Source organism: Lonchura striata, chromosome 11 (genome assembly GCF_050655825.1).
Source record: "Lonchura striata isolate lonStrDom1 chromosome 11, ASM5065582v1, whole genome shotgun sequence".
In the NCBI taxonomy this organism is placed as follows: Eukaryota; Metazoa; Chordata; class Aves; order Passeriformes; family Estrildidae; genus Lonchura; species Lonchura striata.
The window spans coordinates 17,807,958-17,828,894 of NC_140713.1; the positions used below are offsets into that span (position 1 = coordinate 17,807,958).

General features: G+C 50.3%; 2 protein-coding genes and 2 non-coding genes across 9 annotated transcripts in view; 1 reads left to right on the forward strand and 3 right to left on the reverse strand.

Moving 5' to 3' along the window:
* The window catches only part of VAC14 (VAC14 component of PIKFYVE complex), a 58,182-nt gene extending 44,744 nt beyond the window's left edge, over nt 1-13,438 (reverse strand). Inside the window, exons 1-10 of the mRNA XM_077786351.2 lie at nt 13,291-13,438; nt 9,886-10,036; nt 9,107-9,274; nt 8,353-8,415; nt 7,277-7,384; nt 6,377-6,486; nt 5,302-5,408; nt 4,165-4,299; nt 3,743-3,895; nt 1,662-1,716 (exon numbers count right to left, since the gene is read on the reverse strand). Coding sequence (XP_077642477.1) covers nt 1,662-1,716; nt 3,743-3,895; nt 4,165-4,299; nt 5,302-5,408; nt 6,377-6,486; nt 7,277-7,384; nt 8,353-8,415; nt 9,107-9,274; nt 9,886-10,036; nt 13,291-13,394 — 1,154 coding nt within the window. The 5' untranslated portion in view covers nt 13,395-13,438. The remainder of the gene's footprint in view (nt 1-1,661; nt 1,717-3,742; nt 3,896-4,164; nt 4,300-5,301; nt 5,409-6,376; nt 6,487-7,276; nt 7,385-8,352; nt 8,416-9,106; nt 9,275-9,885; nt 10,037-13,290) is intronic.
* Nucleotides 2,681-2,751, reverse strand: TRNAG-GCC (transfer RNA glycine (anticodon GCC)). Its single transcript has one exon. It is a non-coding gene; the product is annotated as a tRNA-Gly (tRNA).
* Nucleotides 10,878-10,948, forward strand: TRNAG-GCC (transfer RNA glycine (anticodon GCC)). The gene has a single exon. It is a non-coding gene; the product is annotated as a tRNA-Gly (tRNA).
* Nucleotides 13,439-13,615: 177 nt separating the features above from the next.
* LOC146766433 (uncharacterized) overlaps nt 13,616-20,937 on the reverse strand; it is a 91,725-nt gene continuing 84,403 nt past the window's right edge. For 5 of the 6 annotated variants that reach the window (XM_085589726.1, XM_085589725.1, XM_085589724.1 and 2 more), the window contains 2 exons: nt 20,298-20,507; nt 13,616-16,464 (listed from right to left, as the gene is read on the reverse strand). Coding sequence is in view for 1 of the 6 variants with exons in the window: in XM_085589727.1 (XP_085445853.1) it covers nt 15,340-15,405; nt 20,298-20,507 (276 nt within the window). In the remaining 5 variants the exon portion in view is untranslated. The remainder of the gene's footprint in view (nt 16,465-20,297; nt 20,508-20,937) is intronic. The other variant, XM_085589727.1, reaches the window with a different exon arrangement.

Consider the following 20,937-nt stretch of genomic DNA (forward strand, 5'->3'; position numbering starts at 1 on the left):
AGCTGCATGCTTGGCATTCGGCCATGCTCCCTCACTTGATCGCTGGGGGAGGCTGGGGGAGGGGGGGACGAACAAAAACAGAAGCAGAGTGACTTCATCTTAAAAGGCAGCTGCAACTTCCTCTGTTTGCAGGCTTTCCAGCTTTTCCCAGCAACGCAGCGGCTTCCTGCGGTCCTGCCTTGACACCCAGTGGGCATTCGGCGTGCCGGCAGCTGCCGCTCTGCGGTGTGAATTATGGCTGCTAATGGCCACGGGTGCCAGCTCCCGCCTTCCTCCGGCTCCAGTGCCAAGCCAGAGAGCCTGAGCAATGCATGAAGCACCAGGCAGATGTCCAGGGCTCCCTGGACAACCACATACAGCCCTCTCCCCAACCTGTGTCAGTCCCCCACAACAGATGCATTGGTGAAAATGCTTCAGGTCCCAACAGCGGACCAGCAGAGAGGTCACACAGGGCAGGTAAACCCCATGGTAAGGCCTGGAGTCTCCTGTTGAAAAGGGCAAAGGAGGGCTCACCAAAAAATCCTTCTGCAAAACTGTGAATATTAGAGATATGGAGGGTCTTGCTTTCTGTCCCAGATGGTTTTCCCCAGTGCTTGAGTTGCTGACAGAACATTTCAGCTTGAGCAGCTGTTCTCCTTCCATCTCTCAGTGACACTGGGACAAGTCATCCCAGCTCTCCCTGCTTCTGACGCTCTTCAATTTTCACTCCCTCTCTCTCTCATGTACAAGATCTTTAGCACAGAGCCATGGCTATTACTTGTCCTCCTGACTCAATGCCTCTTCTTTTTCCCCACCCAGCTTCCCATTTCAGCCTATGCACATCTACTTCTGCACTTGAAGGATTGAACAGGGTCAGGACACACCAACCAAAAAAAAGCCAGGGAAAATCATTTAACCACCATAATCCAACATTTAGGTGCCAATGAAATGACCTGTACTTCCAAGAGGGAAAAAAATTAAGGGCATCATTAAGACCAAGGAGTAGCTGGGCTGTGCAGAAATGCAAAAAAGGAACAGAGAATACAGACCATCAACTTGAAAAGCTGATGCTTGCACTGCTCTGGGATGTACTGTGATGGGCATCACGCTGGTAGGATGCAGCTAAAGCAAAGCAATCCTATTTTGGGATCACAACAACAAATAAAAATAAGCATCAGCACAATTAAAGTGTTGGAAATCACTACCTCTGAGTAAAGGAACTGCAGGCAGCAGGAGGAAAGGAAAGCTATTAGAACAGATGGATTTGTCCCCCAGTTGAGATAGCTAGATGGGAAGAAAGGTATTTGCAGGAGAGATCGTGCTGAGCACAGAACTGGTGCAGGGCTGACAAACACCACAAAAGGCTGGCAGGAGGCCAAGAGCTGTGCAGCCCTAGGTCCAGCCCCATCGACCTGGGCTGTGGTAGGCTGCCAAGACAGCAGCATGGAACAGTCTCCTCAAGGAAAAAACACCTCATTCATTATAAAGTCAAGACACTTTGGTGCAAATACATCAGAGAGAAGCAGTCAGCTCCTAGAGCATCCACAGACATCCACCCTAATGGGGACCCAAGAGACCCCAACTGCCTCCCAAGCCCAGCCCAGTCCCTGTCAGTCATCATCTGTACCCCAAGAAGCCTTCCCTTCTTCTCAAGCCCCTCAGAAGCAACAAACATATTCTACCTGGTTACTGTGAAGACACCACTGTTGCTGGAGTCACCAGATGCATCCAGAGAACCTGGGGACAGAAAAATAGGAGACACAGCTAGTGGGGTGATGGGAAGGTAGACAGCAGGACTGGGAGGCTGGAGAGCTGCATAACCTTCTGCAAAGACATCACCAGTCATTGTCTTAGGGTCCAGGAACTCAAGGGATCCCTTCTGCCTGCAATGAGGATTTCACTCTCCTTGTCAAGTTCTTCTCTGCTGCCAGACAAGCTGATACAGAACCACACTTACCCAGTAAAATGCAGACGGCCACAGCTTCAGACCTCTGCACCAAACTGGGTTCTCTCCTCTGTAAGAGAGACCCAGACATATCTTGCTGATGGTTTCAACCATTCTCAAAGAAGTAGCTCAGAACTGCAGAGCTGCCCTTGATTATCTTGATTTCAATTCCTAAATATACCACATGCACAGTGAAGGTAGAGTCCAACTCAAGACATCTCTACTTGGCCACAGCCTGACTCCATGTTAAAGCCAAGTGACTCAAACAGCATTCCAACTTCTGCTCCATGCTAAAACTGGGTTTTACAAGCACGGTGACAAAGCATTGCAAGATGAACTTGACTCTTTGTGCCCCCTTGTGCCAACAGTCTCTACTCACACAAGCAACATCACCACATCAGCACACCCAAAGAACAGAGTTGAGTTTCTCACAGAAAGGCATCATAATTTTATCTCATCCTGACTGCTTCAAGGTGCAATTTGACACCAGAGGGGCTAAGAATAAGGCAATTAAGCTTTCTGTTGATATTTTAAAGGTCTTCTGTGATGGATTTTAATACAAGATATACAATACTGCTGTGCTATAACAATAAATTTTTCTTCTTTATCTCTCCTAGTAAAAAAAACTGTACGGAGTTAGGTAATGAAAGCTTTTGAACCTTTGTTGAAGACTAAGATGCTTATTTAGACTGATATTTTGAGGTGCCTGGGTCCATGTTACAGATAAAAACCAAAAAAGAGCAGGAAAAAGCGTGTTGCATTGGCCGGGAATCGAACCCGGGCCTCCCGCGTGGCAGGCGAGAATTCTACCACTGAACCACCAATGCTGCCCTGCGCGCTGCCCCGGCCCCTGCGGCCTGCTCCTGCACCCCCACTGCTGCCCACGGCCCCGGCACCGCGCCGGCCCCGGCAGCTCCCCCGGCAGCTCCCAGCTTCCCCACCTTCCACCCTGCTGTCAGACAAGGACATCCTTCAGACTTAATCCCATGCTCCTGCTCCCTCTCACGGCAGGATTTTCCAAAAGCCACCAGTGGGTGTGTTACAGGAGTGCTGGGCTGAACGCGCAGCTTTAGAACTCAGACGAGCCCTTGTAATTTAAACATTAACACATATTTCATGCAGCTGGACAATAAAGATGTGTTGTGCCTGAAGAAATGTTTAGTCACGCCAGGACAACAGCATCCAAGGGATGTTGGAGGGCTAACACCACTGCTGCTCCCAAGCATTGATTCATGGGCACTACTTAGTTTCTTTTCACTTGAACCCTCCTTCAGGTCTCCCATCCCACTTGCAAACTTTCACCTTTTATGTCCTGGAAATTTTAGGACTGGGACAATACAATGCAAGATGGTCTGGAGAGCACCATGAATCTGGAAAGGATCCAGAATTCTTCTCCTTTCTGTTCTCTACCCTTCTTCACCACACACATCCTTCATGAATGTGTTGATGCTCTCCCAGGACTAACGCAGCTCTCTGAGCTCTTCTTTGGGTGATGATCCTTGCTCCCAAACTAGAAATTATCTTTTTCAGGTCAGCTTGATAACTAAGTTGAAGGGGAGCATGGTGAGAAGATGGGGATGCTTACTGCAATGCAGCACCACTTGGGCTCCAGATCAGAGCAATGACCCTCTCATCCAGCCTGCAACAAGCACGCCTGTCTCAGCAGAGGATCATCTGTGTAACACGTTCCAAATAAAGTATGCAGGTCCCATGTACTCTGAGCTGCTTCAGGACACCAAACCAACTGAAGAACTTCTATTGAGAACATTCCCTTGACCTTTTTTACACCTCTACTGACCCAGACCAACTGGGACTCACCGGTGGTCACTGCCTCTGGCTTGGAGAGGGACTCCTCTGAGGTGGGCTCTGCTGGTATAGTCATTGATGGCTTGGTCTCATCCATTTCATCATCCTCTGGGATGACCAGCTTCATCAGGCTCTGGTTGCACACGTTTGCCACCTCCTTGATGTCTGAGTGAAGGCAGTGTAAGGAACACGCAGTCCCATACATGGGCAGGTGCCGGCCACGGAGAAGCCACTGCAGCCCCACCAGAGCTGCCCCAGCCCAGCTACTGCAAGCCCCCTCACATGCAAAGGGCCAGTGTGGGTGTTAGCACATGATGGGAGAACTTTTCTTGGACCTGCACCCCAAGGGCAGGAAACAGGCACTGGAACAGGTGCTTCCCTGTGAGTTGCTGTAGCTGGAATGGAATGGGAGCAGCTCTCAGTTACAAGGATACTCTTCTTGCGATCATCGTAGGAGAGGCACGGCAGGACAGCGGTCAGGATCCCTGAGGAGTAAGGCAGCATCACCCGGCCAGCCAGCTGGATGAACTCCCGCATCCAGCACATGGCTGTCAGCTGGATCAGGTCATCTGGAAGACATGAGACAAGCAAAGGTGAGGGAAAAGGCAGCACTGGCTCCACAGGCCAAGGACCACCTGCAAGCAAGGAGCTACTTCTGCTCTATCCCAAGAGAAGCTCATCTGAGGCAGTTTAGTCCCAGAGATCAGTGAGACCTGAACCTCCAGTGAGCTTGAAATTAAACACAACCATTAGGTTTCAGTTAACCCAGTTCAACCCATAATGCAGGTTTTTTCATTTACAAGTATTGTCAAGTTTCTTAATGCATAAAGATATTTCTTCACTCACACCCATTGAAGCTGTGTGTCTGGGTCTAGCATCATTCCTAGAGGTGGGGTTTTAACAACCTCACTAAATTCCGGAAAAGGCACCACTGCCACGGCACTCTATTGGTGCAAGGCCAGATTTTAAGCTTAAACAGTGTAAATTCATTGGGAGTTAGACTTGAAATTGGTTGCTCTTGATTAAACTATCTATACTTTTCTATCTCCCAGGAAACCCACTCCCATTCAGCAACATTTAAAGAATGCAATGGGCAGAACTTGGGAACAAGATCCTTCTCAGGAAACACATCCAGCTGCAGCTGTAACCCTCTGCCTACACAGCAGACCCACGGGAGCTATAGTGCAGCACTGGCACAGAGCCCACACACATCCTTAACACTCTGACCTACACATCAAATGCCACTAGAGGTTACAGTAAGATCTTGAAGAGATCCTCCTAGAAGAGCTGGATATCCACAGGTGCCAAATATTTTTAGGCCACTCCGTTTTGGAGGATGCCAGACCTGTGTTGTGGCTGGGATCTGCAGTACAAAAGCAGTTGTGCCAACTACAGGAGAGTTGCCTGTTCCCTCCTTTCAGTGGGATTTCCATGAACAGTGACAAAAAAAAAAAAAAAAAAAAAAAGTGAGCAGCTGAGCTGGTGAACAGCCTGCGGGAAAACTCCTGGCCTGAATCTACAGTCAACACCACAAACCAGGAGACTGGTGCTGTCTGGTCCTGTGCACTCACCTGCTGCCTGGCAGTGGATCACCAGGATATTGGCCATTTCTGCAAACTTCACACTGGAGGGATTCTTCTTGATCTCCTTGAGGAATTCCCCAAGAGCCACCTCACACCTGTGGAGAGGCAGAGCAGCTGATCAGTGCTCAACCACCTTTGACAGAGCAATCAGGGAGAGCTTATGGAGATTGTCTTCTCCAGGTGCATGTGGAGGGATGCTGGTGGCACAGCAGGAGTGTTGCCACACAGAGCCAGGGGCAGGAAAGATGAGTCTGACAAGCTTGCCCTGCCCCACAGCAGAGACTGCACACAGGTGCAAGAAGAGAGGTGATGGCAGCACAGAGCCCTCCACAGCTTCCACAACTGCCCCACAGCCACCAGGGTTCTGTGGACATGGAGGTGCCTGGGATGAAGAGCAGTGGGGCAGGTAATACCCAAAGCTTTTGTGCTTGTTCCTTGACATTGCAAGAAAAAAAAAAAGATATAGGGAGGATCCAGAAAGGTTTTGTAGCAGGATAGACTCAGGCCAGTCTCACCACTTACTTATGCCCTACAAAACCAGTCCAGCTACCCTCTCCCAGCACAGAATATCAAGATGCTTTGACTTCCCAGAGAACACGCAGATGTTCCTGCACTTCAAAACGCCTCTGTCTTCAAACCAGCAGTGTATATGTGGAGCAAGCTCCCAATCCTTGCTTTTCTTCTCCACCCAGGAAATGCTGGGCTGGAGCTCTGCCTTGCCAAGAAAGTTTCTCATGATCCAAGCTTCTTCAGAGAGCTCATGCCCATCCCAGAACCACACACAAGCCTCTGTGGCTCTGATGTCAGGTGCTGGGAAGGCAACAACTCAACCAAGCCAAAAGAGTTTGTCCCCCAGTACAGAGTATGTCATCCACCATGACCATGGGACAGGGGAGACCCTTGCCAAGGACACTTTGATCCACTGCCCAAGCTAATTTGTCTCCCACCCCACACCTGGAGCTTCACTGCAGTTACACACAAGAGTTGAAAATCAATAGGAAAAAGTGAAGGGTGAACAGCAAACATGACACAGTCCTTGCAATCAGCCAGCCCCCACACTCACATTTTCCGTATCTCCTTGCTGTTGTCTCCCAGGATCTGGAAGAGTCCATCTAGGATTTCTGGAAGGTAATCCAAGAGGTTGATATCAGGCACGGACTCTAAGACCAGGATCTAGATCAGGGAGGAATACAAAAGAAGAGGTGAGTTTTCAAGACACCAACTAACATCACCAGCCCAAATCTGGCAGGATACTGAGGAATTCAGAGCTGAGATGTGTGGGATAGGGGAAAGGAAAAGATAACACTGTGGAGCTGCCCATGTTGGGAAGCAGCTGAACTAGCACAGCAAGGAAGTAATCAGCCTGCAGCAGTGCTACATTTCCAATCACAGCTCTGCAAAACAAAGCAGGAATCAGGAATGACTGCCAAGACACATCCAGGCAGACCTGGAGTGGCAACAGTATGGCTGAGAGAGGGAGCACAGGGGAACACATCTCCCCAGACTTCAGCCAAGCACCAAGAGCTTCTGCTTTGCATAGAAAGGAGAGAGCAAGTGGAGATCCCTTGCCTCCTGGAGAGCAACATCTCTCCATCACCTTTGCATGATGGAAAGCAGCCTAGCACTATCCCTTGGGAGACCAAAACCTCTAGAGCACAGTATGTGCATTTATACAAGCAACACTTTGAGTGTACTTTCTAACTTGGTGTGCAATGTCCTGAACAGGCTGGCAGAAGTGCACTGCCATGTCCCTGCCACTGCAACAGCAAGTTGACAGGGAGCGAGCCTTTTAAAGAAGCAGGTAAAAAATTCCGCTGATTTTAAAACCTGCCCAAATAAATCCAGGTGCTTGAGCTCACACATCACCGTGGATATCTGCAGCTTGCCTGGACATGGGAAGCTGATGGGATGCAATGTCCTGAAGTTCAGAGTGGCAGGCACACACGGCACCCTGTGTACCTACCCAGGATATGATGAACTGCCGGGCGTACTGGTTGTTGGAGTAAATCCTCTCACGCAGCAGTGGGATGAAGCTTACCAGGTCGAACTGGTTGCTCTCTGTCACGATATCCTGCAGAGCCCAAACAGAGGGTGTTAGAATGACTGCCAGCACGCATCCATGTAGCAACCCTAACCCAGTCTTTTTAAGCCATGTGACAGGAAAAAGATGACAAGCATGAGTCTGCAGGTCAGGAGACCTGGGGAGAAGGAATCATGCAGTTTGTCCAGGCAATGAGCTTGCAATCCCCTTCAGGCAGAGACTAATGCTGAGCATGATCCAGAGAGGATGCTGCTGCCTGCTGCGTGCCAGCCTGGCTGAAGAGGAAGATAGGAAGCTTCTCTGATTCATGTCTCAGTGCTGTGCTTGCACACATGAGCAAGCACTTCTGATGCAGCCACGTGGACTGGGGTGGGAGAGTCCCCTGACTTCCCTTTACAGCTCTTTCCACACGCTTGGCAGATTTTGCTGCATGGCTGTCCCTGGCCTTGGTGCAATGGAGCAGATCTCCCAACAGGAAGGTTTGCAGCAGCAACTGGTGTGATAATAAGGAGCAAGGGCAGGACCTGATAGGAAGCTGCTCACCTCTGAACAGCAGCAGAAAAGGAACGGGGAGGTCTGTGGCAGTAAAAGCCCATCAGTAGGCAGTACAGGAACGGGAACCAAGCCCACAACCTGAAGTAGCAGCAGAAGCTCTGCTCACATCATGACTTCCTTAGGCAAGGGACGGAGAGCAAAGGAACAGTCCTCCTGCTGCCTGGCACAGCACTACAACCCTCAGACTCAAACCTTGCTTCCCATGAGCTGAATGCACACATGGCACTGCATTAACCCACCAGCCCCTCCATCCAGCTGCCTGAGAAGACCACCAGAGCCTTGATCGAAGAGGCTGCAGTCAGTGAGAGAAAAAAATGTTTTTGCAGCAGCAGCTATGGGACTGAGGTGGGATGGCTTTAGCAGCTGTAGCCTTGGAAACTGACACGTTCCCAGCCAGGACATGACACCAGCTTGCATCAAGGACTCTTGGAGAACAAAAATACCTTGAGAAGCCGATCAAGGAGCTCAGAGCCACTTTTGACATTTGGGTCAGGATCAGCAGCCAGCTGTGAAAGACAGAAACAAAGAGACGTTGTAACAGTGGGTCCCAGGCCTGCCCCCTGCTCTGCAGCACAGCTCCCAGTAGGCTCACAGGACTGTTACTCTCCTTGACAATACAAGGAGAGACATACAGAAGTCCTTTTATCTCCAACATATTAGGCTCCAAAAAATTCTTCTGAGACACTTCCTAAGGGGGAGATCAAGCACACATCACCTCCCCAAGCTACGCAGGTTTTCATGGGCCAGCAGTCACACTCTCAAAGAACAGAGAAATGCAGGTTACCATGAAAATCTGCAAAGGCAGACACACATGGACAATGTTTTGACACTACAGACCCAACAAAGCCAAAGTGTTGCAGAGCCACTTGCCTGCAGCAGCTCTCTCAGACTCATTTTCTAATACCATTCAACAAAGAGCAGGAGAATACATCCTGGAGGTGAGGACAGACAACAAGGTATCTTACAGTCAACTTCATACCCACAGTATCAGTGGCTACTGTGTAGAAACTGCTCATTTTGCTGATCCTTGGGAGTCCCTTCCAACTCAGAATAGTCTGTGATTCTGTCCTTCAGACCTGTCTGGGTCAAAGTAAACCAGTTTGCTTGCAAAGAAAACCTTGGACAACTCGGTTTGACTCGGAGATGATGACAACTAGTCCTCATAAAGCACATGGGGGTTAAGAGGAAGCTTCTTACCTTGCTGAGGCCATCAAAGAGCACGTTGAAGTGTGGGAGGACAGAGCCCCTGGCCACCTTGACAATGTTGTAGAGAGCCTCGCAGGCGTAGTACCGCAGTCGACTGTCAGCATCATTGAAACACGTCAGCACTGGCTCGATCAGCTCCTTCAGGTACAGCCCAGAGTCCTGGGGGGCACGAGGAGAATGGTTAGCCAAGGACCATGCCACAGAGCCTGGGAATTGATGGCGCTGCTCTGGAACATACTGCAAATACTCAGGCCTGTGATGGCTTTAGTGCACCTATGCTGGGCAGGATTTACTACTGAATTTTGTATTTATTACTGAATTTTGTTATTCAGGTACAGTGAGAATGATCAGGTTTTCTGGTTATCTGCCTCATCTCCTGCCTGTCGGGCAGAGGGAGCCAGGGATGGGTGGATTTCTGCGTGGGCAGTGCACAGCATGAGATGGAAGGGCTGCAACTCTTGTCAGCTCTTTTAACAAACTAGAACCCAACCTGTTGAGTCTAGTCCTACTGCTGAAAACTGAAGAGGGACAGAAGCCCTTTAACCACGCCTAGACAGCTGCCAAGATGTAACCCAAGTCAGAAAGTGCTCCTGGAGCCACAGGGTGTGTGGCTGGGTGTGCTGGGGAAACTCTAACACAAGGCTGCAATACAGGGAGGGAGCTGGGGAGCTGCGGGGCCACCAGCCTGACTCTTCCTATCACACTGACCCAAGAGGAGCTGCTGTTCTCTCACCACAACCTGCATAAGCCAAAAAACCCACCATACCTACCTTGCCCAGGGCAATGGAGCAAGCAGCGAGGCCAATGAGTCCTCCTTTCCGGCTGTGGGGGTGCTGGGAGAGTGCAAACTCCTGGGACAGGATCTGGATCACGTGTTTGATCTGGGATGTGTTGTTCTGAGCCACAAACTCTCGCACCAGCCTGGGGAGAGGGCAGGGAGGCACACAGAGAGGTTTAGGTTATGGCTGATACAAACACTGAGGGGCTTGGTGACAAAGACAGGGACTTTCACCCACAACAAGCACCAGAGAAAGCCGTACTGAAATGGAGAATCCTTAAGGAACCCAAAAGTGAAACCAAAGCTCTCCCCTGCTCTCTGCTCACATCCACCAGCAGCTCCCTGCCCTCCTGCTGCTCCAGCCTCCTACACTGTTCATAAACTCTCAGCCTATGATGCGCTCTCAAGGGCCAACCCAGTGCAGCTGTGTGCTTGCAGAGAAGTTACCAGGTCTTCAAACACACTCTCCAACAGGGCAGGTTATCAGGGTCATCTACCCCCAGCATGGCACAGGATGGGAGCTCAGCACACACCCAGCCTGACAGGGAACTGCTGCCAACCAGGCCTACACACCAGGCCATGCACAACCAGCACACAACCAGGCCATGGTTCTGAACCCTTCCAGCCACCCATACAGCGCTTCAGTTAATATCCCATATATTTAAGTTTACTAACAGTATATTTCAATATATTCTTAAACAGCCCAATATTTAACTAAGAGCCAATACAGTTTCCATATACAATGCCTGCTTCTCCCCAGGAACTTGCAGCTCATCATCTAGAGATAATTAACACATCAGCTGTGAGCGAAGAGACCCATATCCTTGCTCCTGCCTACAGAACTGCTTCCAAGTCCCAGCTTGCCCATCCAGCCCTTAAGCCTCAGTTTCCTGTTGGCAGAGCTCTTGGCCAGGCAGGGAGGCACAGGCAGCTGTGCAGGCAGCTGTGCAGGCAGCTGTGCAGGCAGCTGTGCAGGCAGCTGGAGCATTGGTGGTTCAGTGGTAGAATTCTCGCCTGCCACGCGGGAGGCCCGGGTTCGATTCCCGGCCAATGCAGTGCCCTTTTCTTCCTTTTTGCTTGCATTTCTATCCATAATGCAGACTTAGACATCTCAAAAACTGCCTAAAGTTACCATCTTTACTTAACTGTCAAAAAAGGCGCAAAAGTTTTCACTGCCTAACTCCACAGAGGGTTTCTTTGGCGCTATATGAATCTCACACTCCCAAACAGGTGCCACTGACCAGTCTTGCACTTTATAATGTGGGAAAACCATTACAGAAGATGTTTATGAACTTTTCCTCCCCAAAATTACAAACACCAACTCTGTTCTCATCTTGCTCTGCGCAAAGCAGCTGCTCCCTTTTGCCCTGGGGATACCAGGCAGTCCCTCCCTCACTCTCCCTAGTCTAAAGCCTCCAACAGTTACAGCCTGATGCACATCCACAGTCTGCTTTAGAGATAATGGCTCCATTTCCAGTTCTGCTCCAAGAAGAGACACACTCTGAGCTTGAGCAAGACAGACCACTGGGGTGATCATTTTACTGCCTACATTTCACTGATGCAGCTTCGTTTAAACAGGAATAAGTTTACAGACTTCCTTTACAAGTTTAAAGGACTCAAGATTTAATTAATGAGGCAAAAAGTGCAGCATCAGAGCCTGCAAGCATCAGGAGCTGTTCCTGCATTATCAGCTGAAGGAAAAGGAGGTTCCTGAGTAAAGAGGCAGCAGGTCCCTCCTGGTTTGATGCCACAGACATGGAAGTGATGCTGATGGGGCCATTCTGTGATGTTTTTTAGATGAACTGTGAAATCTGTAGAAAAGGTTGGCCCCTGCCTTTTTCCTCCTCACACTCTTCCCAAGTTGTACTTCCAGCTTAATCAGACAAACTGCCTGACCCCAAAGCAGACTTTGGTTGGTGTAAGGCAAGCATAAACCCTTAATCCTGGGGCAGAGTAAGCTGGAGCAGAGCTGCTTGGCTAAGGCACAGAGTGTCACCCCTCACAATGCAGCAGTTACTGAAGTACTCCCAAGGCTGGAGTTATAATGACACTGCAATCCACCCACAATAGATTATTCCTATAACAAAGAGAGAAAATGAGAGAAAACGAAACATACCAAACAGCAGAAAGGGCTCGCTGGGTTGGGTTGGTAGCAGAGCACACACTCCCCTTGTCCCAGGTGCCATATTTCTCTGCTGACCTCTCACACAGCATCCTTTACACTCAAGGCAGGCAGTTCCCACACTACATCCCCCACTGAACTCTCAGCACAGCAACTCCATCCCCATGTCACAGACTGCCCCGAGAGCCTGACTGCTCCCCTTGCAGGCTCACCATGGCGACATCTCCCACCCAAAACTCACCCACCAGTTTGGACCGTCACCCCAGCCCTGCGCTGGACTGCACCCTGAGGTGATGTTTCAGATATCCTGCAGGAGCTGAGCTCTCAGGCAATGCCCAGGGAGGACAGAGCCCTTCCCAGGGAAAGTTGTGGCCAAGCACAGCACCCAGACCAGCACAGTGAGGATGAAAAGACAGGCAGGGAACACGTACAAGCAACACCAGGGGGGCATGGCCACACCAGAAGGTGCCTGCAGAGCTTTGCCTGGCATGCTCCAAAAAGAAAGCCCCAGATCTGCTGGAACAACAGCTGCGCAGGAAGAAGCAAGGGAAACACCCGATGGCCAGGGGCGACAGTAACATCCTCTCTAGCCAGGATCCAGCACGGGACAAGTCTGGGTGAGCCCTCGGGGGAGAGGCACCAGGACTCTGACGTGTCACAACAGAGCAAGCAGAACATTTCCAAGAAACTCCTACAGGGATGCTACTCATGTGTTCACCTCGCACAGGGCTGTGCAACTGCACCGGGCACCCACCGTCAGAACGAGCCTTCTGTCAGCGGCTCCCGGGACGCGGCCGGAGCCAGCGGCTCCTCACCGGCCCCCGGGAGCCGGCACGCTCGGGGACACGTTTCAGTGCCCGGTGGGATGGGGCTGGGAGTCAGGGAGCAGCTCTGGGAGAGATCCCTCCGGCCCGACCACCGCCCGCAGCGCTGTCCCCAGGGTCACCGCGTCCCCTCAGCCCCGTCCCGAGCTGCCGGGCCCGCAGGGTGCCAGGCCGGCAGCCCCGGTAGCGCGGACGCCGCGGGGCGAGCGCCATCCCCGCAGTGCCACGCCGGGCAGCCGGGCCGCTGCCTCCCGCTGCCCGCCGCACGGCTGGACCCACCCGAACACCACGGGACGGCTCCCGCCGCCCCGGGGCCGCAGGGAGCCCCGGCACCGCAACACCGCTGCCCGCCCTTCCCGGGGCTCCCTGACCCCCGCACGGGGGCCGCCCGCACCGGCACCGCCTTCATTCCCGCTGCCCTCCCGCTTTCCCGGAGGCTGCCACCGCTCACTTCTCTATCTCCAGAGCCGCCACCTTCCTCTTCTCGTAGAGTTTGTCGGTGAGCGCCCGCACCACGCCGGGCGTCAGCGGCGACAGGTCCCGCTCGGCGTTCATGGCCCCGCCGCCGCCACCGGCGGCCGCGTGACCCGCCCGCCAGAGCCGCACACGTGACCCCGCCCGCCGCACAGCGCCCCCGCGCGGCGCGGAGACACGCTGCACCGCGGCTCATTAACCCCGGCTCATTAACAGGAGCGTCATTAGGGAGACACGCCTTCTCCCGGACAGCCCGAGGGGCCACAGTCGCAGGTTTATGTCTAAAAAAAACTTAGCAGCACTTGATCATTGATTAATTTAATGTTTACAAAGTGATTCGATAGACTTTGATATAACCGTAACAGTCACTCAATTATCTATTAAGTGTTTAAATTAAACTCACACATGCACCCACACAGACACACCGGTAGATGTTATTAAGTGTCCCCAGCTATAGCTATGAAAAATTCCCCTCAAGAGCCAGTGAAATACTTGGATCGAATGCCTCGGTGCTCCTCCACGGGCGAGGATTGAGCCTCAAGGCATGGGGGTATTAGTGCAGGCTACAACGCTTCAGCTTGCGGCACAGACCGACTTCTGTGCCTGTCAAAACATCTCCTGTCCAAAGGATTCCCCCTCTCGTCCCATCTGGTCACCTCACGCTTTTCAGGGTGCCTTTTGAAGGTGACAGGACATCTAATTTCAAGGTCCCTGTGGAGATCTTGGCATGGGTGTATCGTACCAAGGGAGAACCAGAGAGTCCAGACTGAACAGGAATTACTGGCAAGGGCAGGATTGACAGCAAAAGGCACAGATGTGGTAAGCAGCTGTGCCAAGAATCTGCACCTCACTGTGGATTTATCTGAGGTTTGACAGAAAAAGGTAGGAACAAAAGATGCCGCCTCCATACCAGGGAGCCTTTTCTGCAGGGCCAATGCCCAAGTCTCATTCTATCTGCTTCCAGCCAGCTCCCTCCATATGGAAAGCTGAGCCAAAGAGGGATTTTGGCTTCTGCTGGCAGGCTATAGGCTCAAGGGCTGCCTGTGTTCAGGCTAGTACCTTCCCACATGCAGCAAAGATCTCAGAGAGTCTACTGATGTGGTGATAATCCCACACAACTAAACCTACCATGTCTAGAAGAACAAAAGCTTCCTACAACTTGCTAGGAGAAAACCCTGCAAAGATTCCATTAGAAAAGCTTGGGGGACAGAAAGCCCAAGGAAGAAAACCATGTCTAATATTTGGCTGTTGCTTGGCCAAGTTGAGAGCAGGGCACATGTTTTCCCTCTCTGGATGGTCGCACTTCATGGTTAATGAATTTACCTTCTCCAAAAAAGTCCTCAAAATAAACTGAGAAAAGGGAACACAGAGCACAATGACACACGTGTGAGTACAGGATGGCACATGGATTGACACCACAGTGCTACTGGTCCAGCATGGGGAATCCAGCACAGGGAACCCAGCACGTCTCCCCACTACAAACACAACACTTAGCACAAAGGTCAAGTAAAATCAGACAGGAAAAAAAAAATAAAAAGCTACTGAAGGTAATTAGCATAATGTAATTAAGCCACAACCAAGTTTAATTAAAATGTAGTAAACAGGGATCAAATACAGTCTAATGAAACTGGGACATCACACATGCCCATGAGAACAAAATGCAAGTTAAGAGACAGGGCAGAAAATCCCCCACCACCTTTCCTGTGTTGTGTTTAGCTGAAGAGGACTGGTCAGAAAATCACATTTCCAAGAAGAACTCCCTTCCTGGAGAACAGAAGCCAGTCATTTGCTTAAAAAGAATTTATGAGACCTGTTTCCAAGTCGGCCATATTTTGGGGGACCTTTCCTTTGTGACACAAGCACTGGTTCCCAGACCAGGACATTCCCTGAGCAGGTCCTCACACGGATAGGTACAATGTCATAGTTACAAAGGACCAGAGGGAGTTTCTCTGAATCACCCAGCAGGTGCCTCTCGAAGTGCAGCACAGGCTCCTCTCTGCATTACGAAGACCCGGGCACTGCACCCTCACCCAGGCAGATGCTCCTCTCCACTGATAGTGAAGGTCAGGCTTTTGGCTTTAGTACTATTCAGCTGCAGGAGAGACACAGAAATAATTTCAGTCAGCACAAACCCATTTCCCACCGGGCAAGCAATACAGCAAAACACCCACTGTGTTTTCCCTGGCAGGTGTTCCTGTACCCCACAACAAAACCCCCCTCACCCCTCTCACCTCTCTGTCCCAGTTGATTTAGGGCCATTCACAAGAGGAATCTGCTTCAAAGAGACAGAGCCTTCCAGAATAACACTTTAAAATCATTTCACTCAATTGAATCATGCAGTACAGCAGATAAATAATGAGGCACCAGGTGAGACATGGCAAATCCCCTGGCTGCAGTGGTATGAGACATATGCAACAAGCAGAAGCACAGCATGAAAACAGTACAAAAGCAAGAAGGCAAAAATAAATCAACACCACCATCAGTAAAGATTATTTCCAAGGACAGTTAAAAAGGAATTGCTTATTAGGGCAGAAAGCTGACTTCCCTTGTTCAAATTCAGCCACTAAAAGGTTGGGGAAGGCCAGGTCAGAGTTCCACTACAGAGGTCTCAGGGTAGAACAACTGGGCTTCTCTTGGATGAGGGCTCCAATCACTCCCTTAGAATAAATTAGCTTAATACACGCCAGGGAATTACCCAGGATCATCTCATTTTACAGAAACAAGAAGGAAATAATGACCGCTGACTTGCTGGCACACAAACTGTTTCATCTAAGCCATTGTCCTTGGAAAGCCCCAGCTCAGCTGTAGCACATCTCAAACACTTCCAGTTGGCTACCTAATGTTGCCTTGACTTTATTGTGATTTAGACAGGCTAAACTAGCATCCTCATTTTTCTGCTCTGCTCTAACAGCAGCTACTGCCTCACAGACCATCTCATGCCAAGTACTCTGATATTTTGCTTACAGATTAAAAAACAGTCTCATGTCTAAAAAAACCATCCCACTCAGGATGGGTGGGGAGGGCATTCAGGACTGTGCAGCCACAGTGACCCACTTTCCCACCTGCAGAGCATTTCCAGCTGGGTCTTATCAAATCCCAACAAGTTTTTTGCGTGCCCCTCCTTGATGCACAGCACCTTCATGAGCAGACCCTGGAATGCAGACAAAAGTTGCAAAAAGCAGGTGGAGGGAGTCGGAGAAGAAAGAGCAGGGCTGTTAGCTCTGCTTGGAGGTCCCTGTTATCTTCTGCCAAATTAGATTAGGCTTTAATTACAACCTAAAGGGGAAATCTAATGTTGATGCTAGAACAATGCACATATTTTTCAATAACAAAGAAATAAGCAGATTCCAGTAAAGTCTGCAAGGAATTAATTTCCTCTGGGGCCACTTGTTGGCCACTTGCCTGTTTCTCTTTACTCCCATTTATGCAGAACCAATTCAGGCTTTTGGGAATGCTGAATCAGTGTTCAGCTTCTAATCACCCCATCTCCCCCTCAATTGGCTTTGCTGGACCTGAGCCTGCAGGCACTTGCTGCTCCTGATGCTGAGTCACCTGAGCCTGCAGAGTTGGTGGCAGCTGAGGGGCCCAAGCATCTGGCATGAGAGCAGCCTCTGCTCCAGAGGGCTTGGCATGGCCCTGTTGCTGCCTCTTTCCTGCTGAGGATGCTGTGACAGCTCCCTGTTCTGCTCTGCATGTTAATTAAGCAGGAATGTATTTTCTCTGAGCCCCTCAGCAGCCACCATGTCATTGTGCATGGCAGAGCTGCAAATGAAGATGGTCTCCAAGCTATTAACACCTCAAATTGCTCATCAAGAGCCCGGCAGAAGGGCAGCATGTCAGATATTATTTCTGGTCCACATTAAGCACTGCTGGTATTCTAAGTGATCAGAATAAACTAATTCAGTTTGATGCCAAGGGAATCAAGTATATCAAGACTGAGGAAGGTGAGATCAGTAGAACTGAAGCATCCATACATCTAAGCTTGCTGGAGCCCATCAGCAGAGCCTCCCAGCATTCATCACACACACACATTAATTTTGGCCAGGGAGAAAAATTGGGGTTTTTCCTATCTGGACTAGACTCTTGTGTGCTTAGATTTTTTTTTTTTTATTTTTTTTTATTCCAACTGTTCAAACCATTCTTTTTTCTTCTCTCTTGTCACTGAAATGTCTTCCAGAGAAATCTCTTTCCAGTAGAAGTTAAGTCTTTGGGTTGTATCCTGGCCACTCAGCTTCTCTTCCTGTGGCATTACCATTATGGCACTACCATAATCTTAGCCTTGGCCAGTGGCAGTTCCTTGGAGCCACCTGGTATTGGCTCTGTCAGACATTGGGGAAGCTTCTGGCAGCTTCTCACACAAGCCACCCCTGTAGCCCCCCCCCCCACCAAAACGTTGCCACGCAACCCAGTACGTATCAGCCTTTCTCTAATCTGTAATACTGCTCAGATTTTATGATTTGGCCTGCCACTATGTTTATGTCGGAGGGGAACCTGCAGAGAAATCACAGTGGGAACTGCATTTCCTGTAATTACATTGCATCCTCACAGCTGGATAAAGTCTGCCTAAAAATGTTGTTGCAACTGCTGGTGTACTTCTATTTTTAATGTCGCTCTTTTTTTTTTTTTTGTTTTTAATGACATTTGAAATTAAGTTATTTTCTCCATGGGAGCTCTGGAGGTCTAGAGGTATTTTGACAACCCAGAAACATTCAATCAAAATAATTTAAAAACTGAATAGCATCCTTAGCCAGGCTGATATGTAGGCTGGGATTTCGGTTTGCCCCTTTAACCCTTTCATTCCAAATTCAGTTCCACATCTGAGAGATGGGTCTTTTGTTATGTTTGGCATTCTCCTTGGAAACTGACCCTATTTTCTTCCCTCAGGGTTTGAGCTAACCCATGAAATCTAAGGCAGTCTCATGACTTTTTTGAAAGAGATAAGCTAAAGTATTTTAAAATCATCTTTTCTAAAGGTGATAAAAGCCTTCCCCACAGGAAAGACAACCCACAAAAGGAAGGGAAAGAACCCATGTGCCTGGTGTACTGTTACTTTGCCAGGCACTTTTAGAATTATTTTGTGTAAAAGTCTCTTGAAGTGGCCTGTACATCATCAGTCTTCTGATATGGAGGCACCAAGTACAGGGACATCAAAGTAATGCAAAGATGAGCACACATACTGTGCCCCGTGCCCCTGACTGGGATCTTTATTCCTCACAGGTTTTTTAGCTGTGGTTTCCCAGTGCCACCTCCTGCTGCCAGCACACAGTGCTTTCCTACATGTCTGCTAAAAGCAAGACCCCTCTGCAGCCTTTTCCCTTTTTAGAGAAAGTTACAACACACAGAACTGTCCCAGCAGAAGAAAACCATCAATGTCTTCCCCTTGGAGGCAGAGGTCTATTTCTTATTTGAGCATGATGGCAAAGCAGAAATGTTCCTTTTAGACCCCTCCAGCATGAGGCTGAAATCAAATGAGAAGCAGGCAGGGGAAATAAAAGTCCCCAGGCACTGCTTCTGCTCACTGAATACTCTTTGCAATTTTTTTTTTTTTTTTTTTTTTTTGGTGGAGACTGGTGCAGGAGCTGAACATTTGGACAGACCCCACCTCCATTGGCCTCTTGGAATGCAAACTCATCTGGAACATAAAAGAGAACCACAAGCCGGTGGTCTCCCGCCTGTGCTGCACATAGAACTGGGGATCAGCCCCCAGGAGCTGTGTTTTGGAGCTGCTTCTGACAGGTCACTCATCCCACAGGCACTCTGAGACTTGTGACAAAGAGAAAATGTTTGATGCTGGTTTCAGAGGCACAGATGGAGCTGTTCCAGGGTGCATTCAGTGGTGAGGCTGGTGTGACCGTCCTCCTGTCCCTGCAGGACAGACAGCAAGACCCTGGTCCTAAGAAACCACACCCCACTGTGAGAATTAAAAGGCACAACTACATCTGCAAAATGTTAACAAAGGAAGCTAAAAAGAAAGCCTGGATTGTGTTCCAGGAACCACATATAAGAGATAGGCACAATTAGTTACATGAGCAGGACCTAATATTTGTGAAAGGAAACCAGGCATATGTGGTGGGTGCCACTGTGAGATACAAATATACTGAAGCATCTTTAGAAGAGGCTGCGATGGAACAGGTGAGGAAATACCAACACCTTTAAAAACAAATCCATGAACTAACAAATGCAGCAGACATTGTGCTTACAGATTAAAAAACAGTCTCATCTCTAAAAACACCCTCACCTACTTTGCAAAGTGGCTCAGGAAGGGCAGGGAGGGAGTTTAGAATGGCTCAGCCTCAGCCCCAGCACAGGAGTGGGCTGTGCAAAGCCCGGGCTGCGCTCGGGGTCCCACACCGTGCTGGTCCACACGCTGTGCCCTGGGACCAGCAGCAGAACAATGCCTCCACAGCGGGGAGGGCAGGGCAGGGCAGGGGCAGGGGAAGGGGAAGGGGAAGGGGAAGGGGAAGGGGAAAGGGAAAGGGAAAGGGAAAGGGAAAGGGAAAGGGAAAGGGAAGGGAAGGGAAGGGAAGGGAAGGGAAGGGAAGGGAAGGGAAGGGAAGGGAAGGGAAGGGAAGGGAAGGGAAGGGAAGGACAGAGCAGGGCAGGGCAGGGCTGGGCAGGGAAGGGCAGGGCTGATCAGATCAGATCAGATCAGATCAGATCAGATCAGATCAGATCAGATCAGATCAGATCAGATCAGATCAGATCAATCAGGGCAGGGCGGGCGAAGCTGCGCCGGGCCCTGAGGGCGGCGGGCTGCAGTGGCGGCGCTCGGCCACACGGGCGCGCCCTCAGCCCGGGCCGGGCCGCGAGCGCTCCGGCTCTGAGGGCAGCGGCCGGGCCGGGCCCCGCGGGCGGGACGGGCACCGCCTCCGGCCGCCTCACGGAGCCGGCCCGGCTTGCTTGGCTGAGCACGAGAGCACGCAGCACATGGGCTCTCGCCGGCAGCCACGCTGTGAAACGCCAGGATGCAAGCGAGAGGCTTACCTTCGCCCCGGGGAAGGGATTTCCGCGGAAGGCATTTGCACAGTGGGCGAAATGAGCGCGCGGGTGAGCAGCACTGGCGTTATCTGTGTATTTATTGTCGACGACGCTGAGACACAGCAGGTGTTTCTTCACACCAAGGCCACCAAGTTGATCAGAAGGATGGAGCAACTCTTCCATGAGGAAAGGCTGAGAGAATTGGGATTGCTGAGCCTGGAAAAAAGAAGGCTTTGGGATGACCTAATTGCAGCCTTCCCGTACCTGAAGGGAATTAACAGAAAAGATGGGACAAGACTATTTACAAGAGTATCTAGTGACAGGATAAGGGGGGAGGCTTCAAACTGAAAGGGAGTAGATTTTGATATTAGGAAAAAAATTCTTCCCTGTCAGGGTGGTGAAGCACTGTCACAGGCTTGCCCAGGGAAGTTGTGGATGTCCCAGTTGTTTCTAGGATGTCCTGGGACCTCCTAGTGCTGGTTTTAAAAGAAACAGATGTCTTGCACTTCCCAGGAAAACACTCCATGCCAAGGCGGGGACTGCAGGGAGGAAGGCAAGGAACAGAGAGCATCTCCTCTGCCTGCAGTGAGGACCCATCCCAAAAGAGGGGCCAAAGGGCTGTGGAAATGCCTCTGTGCATGGTCAG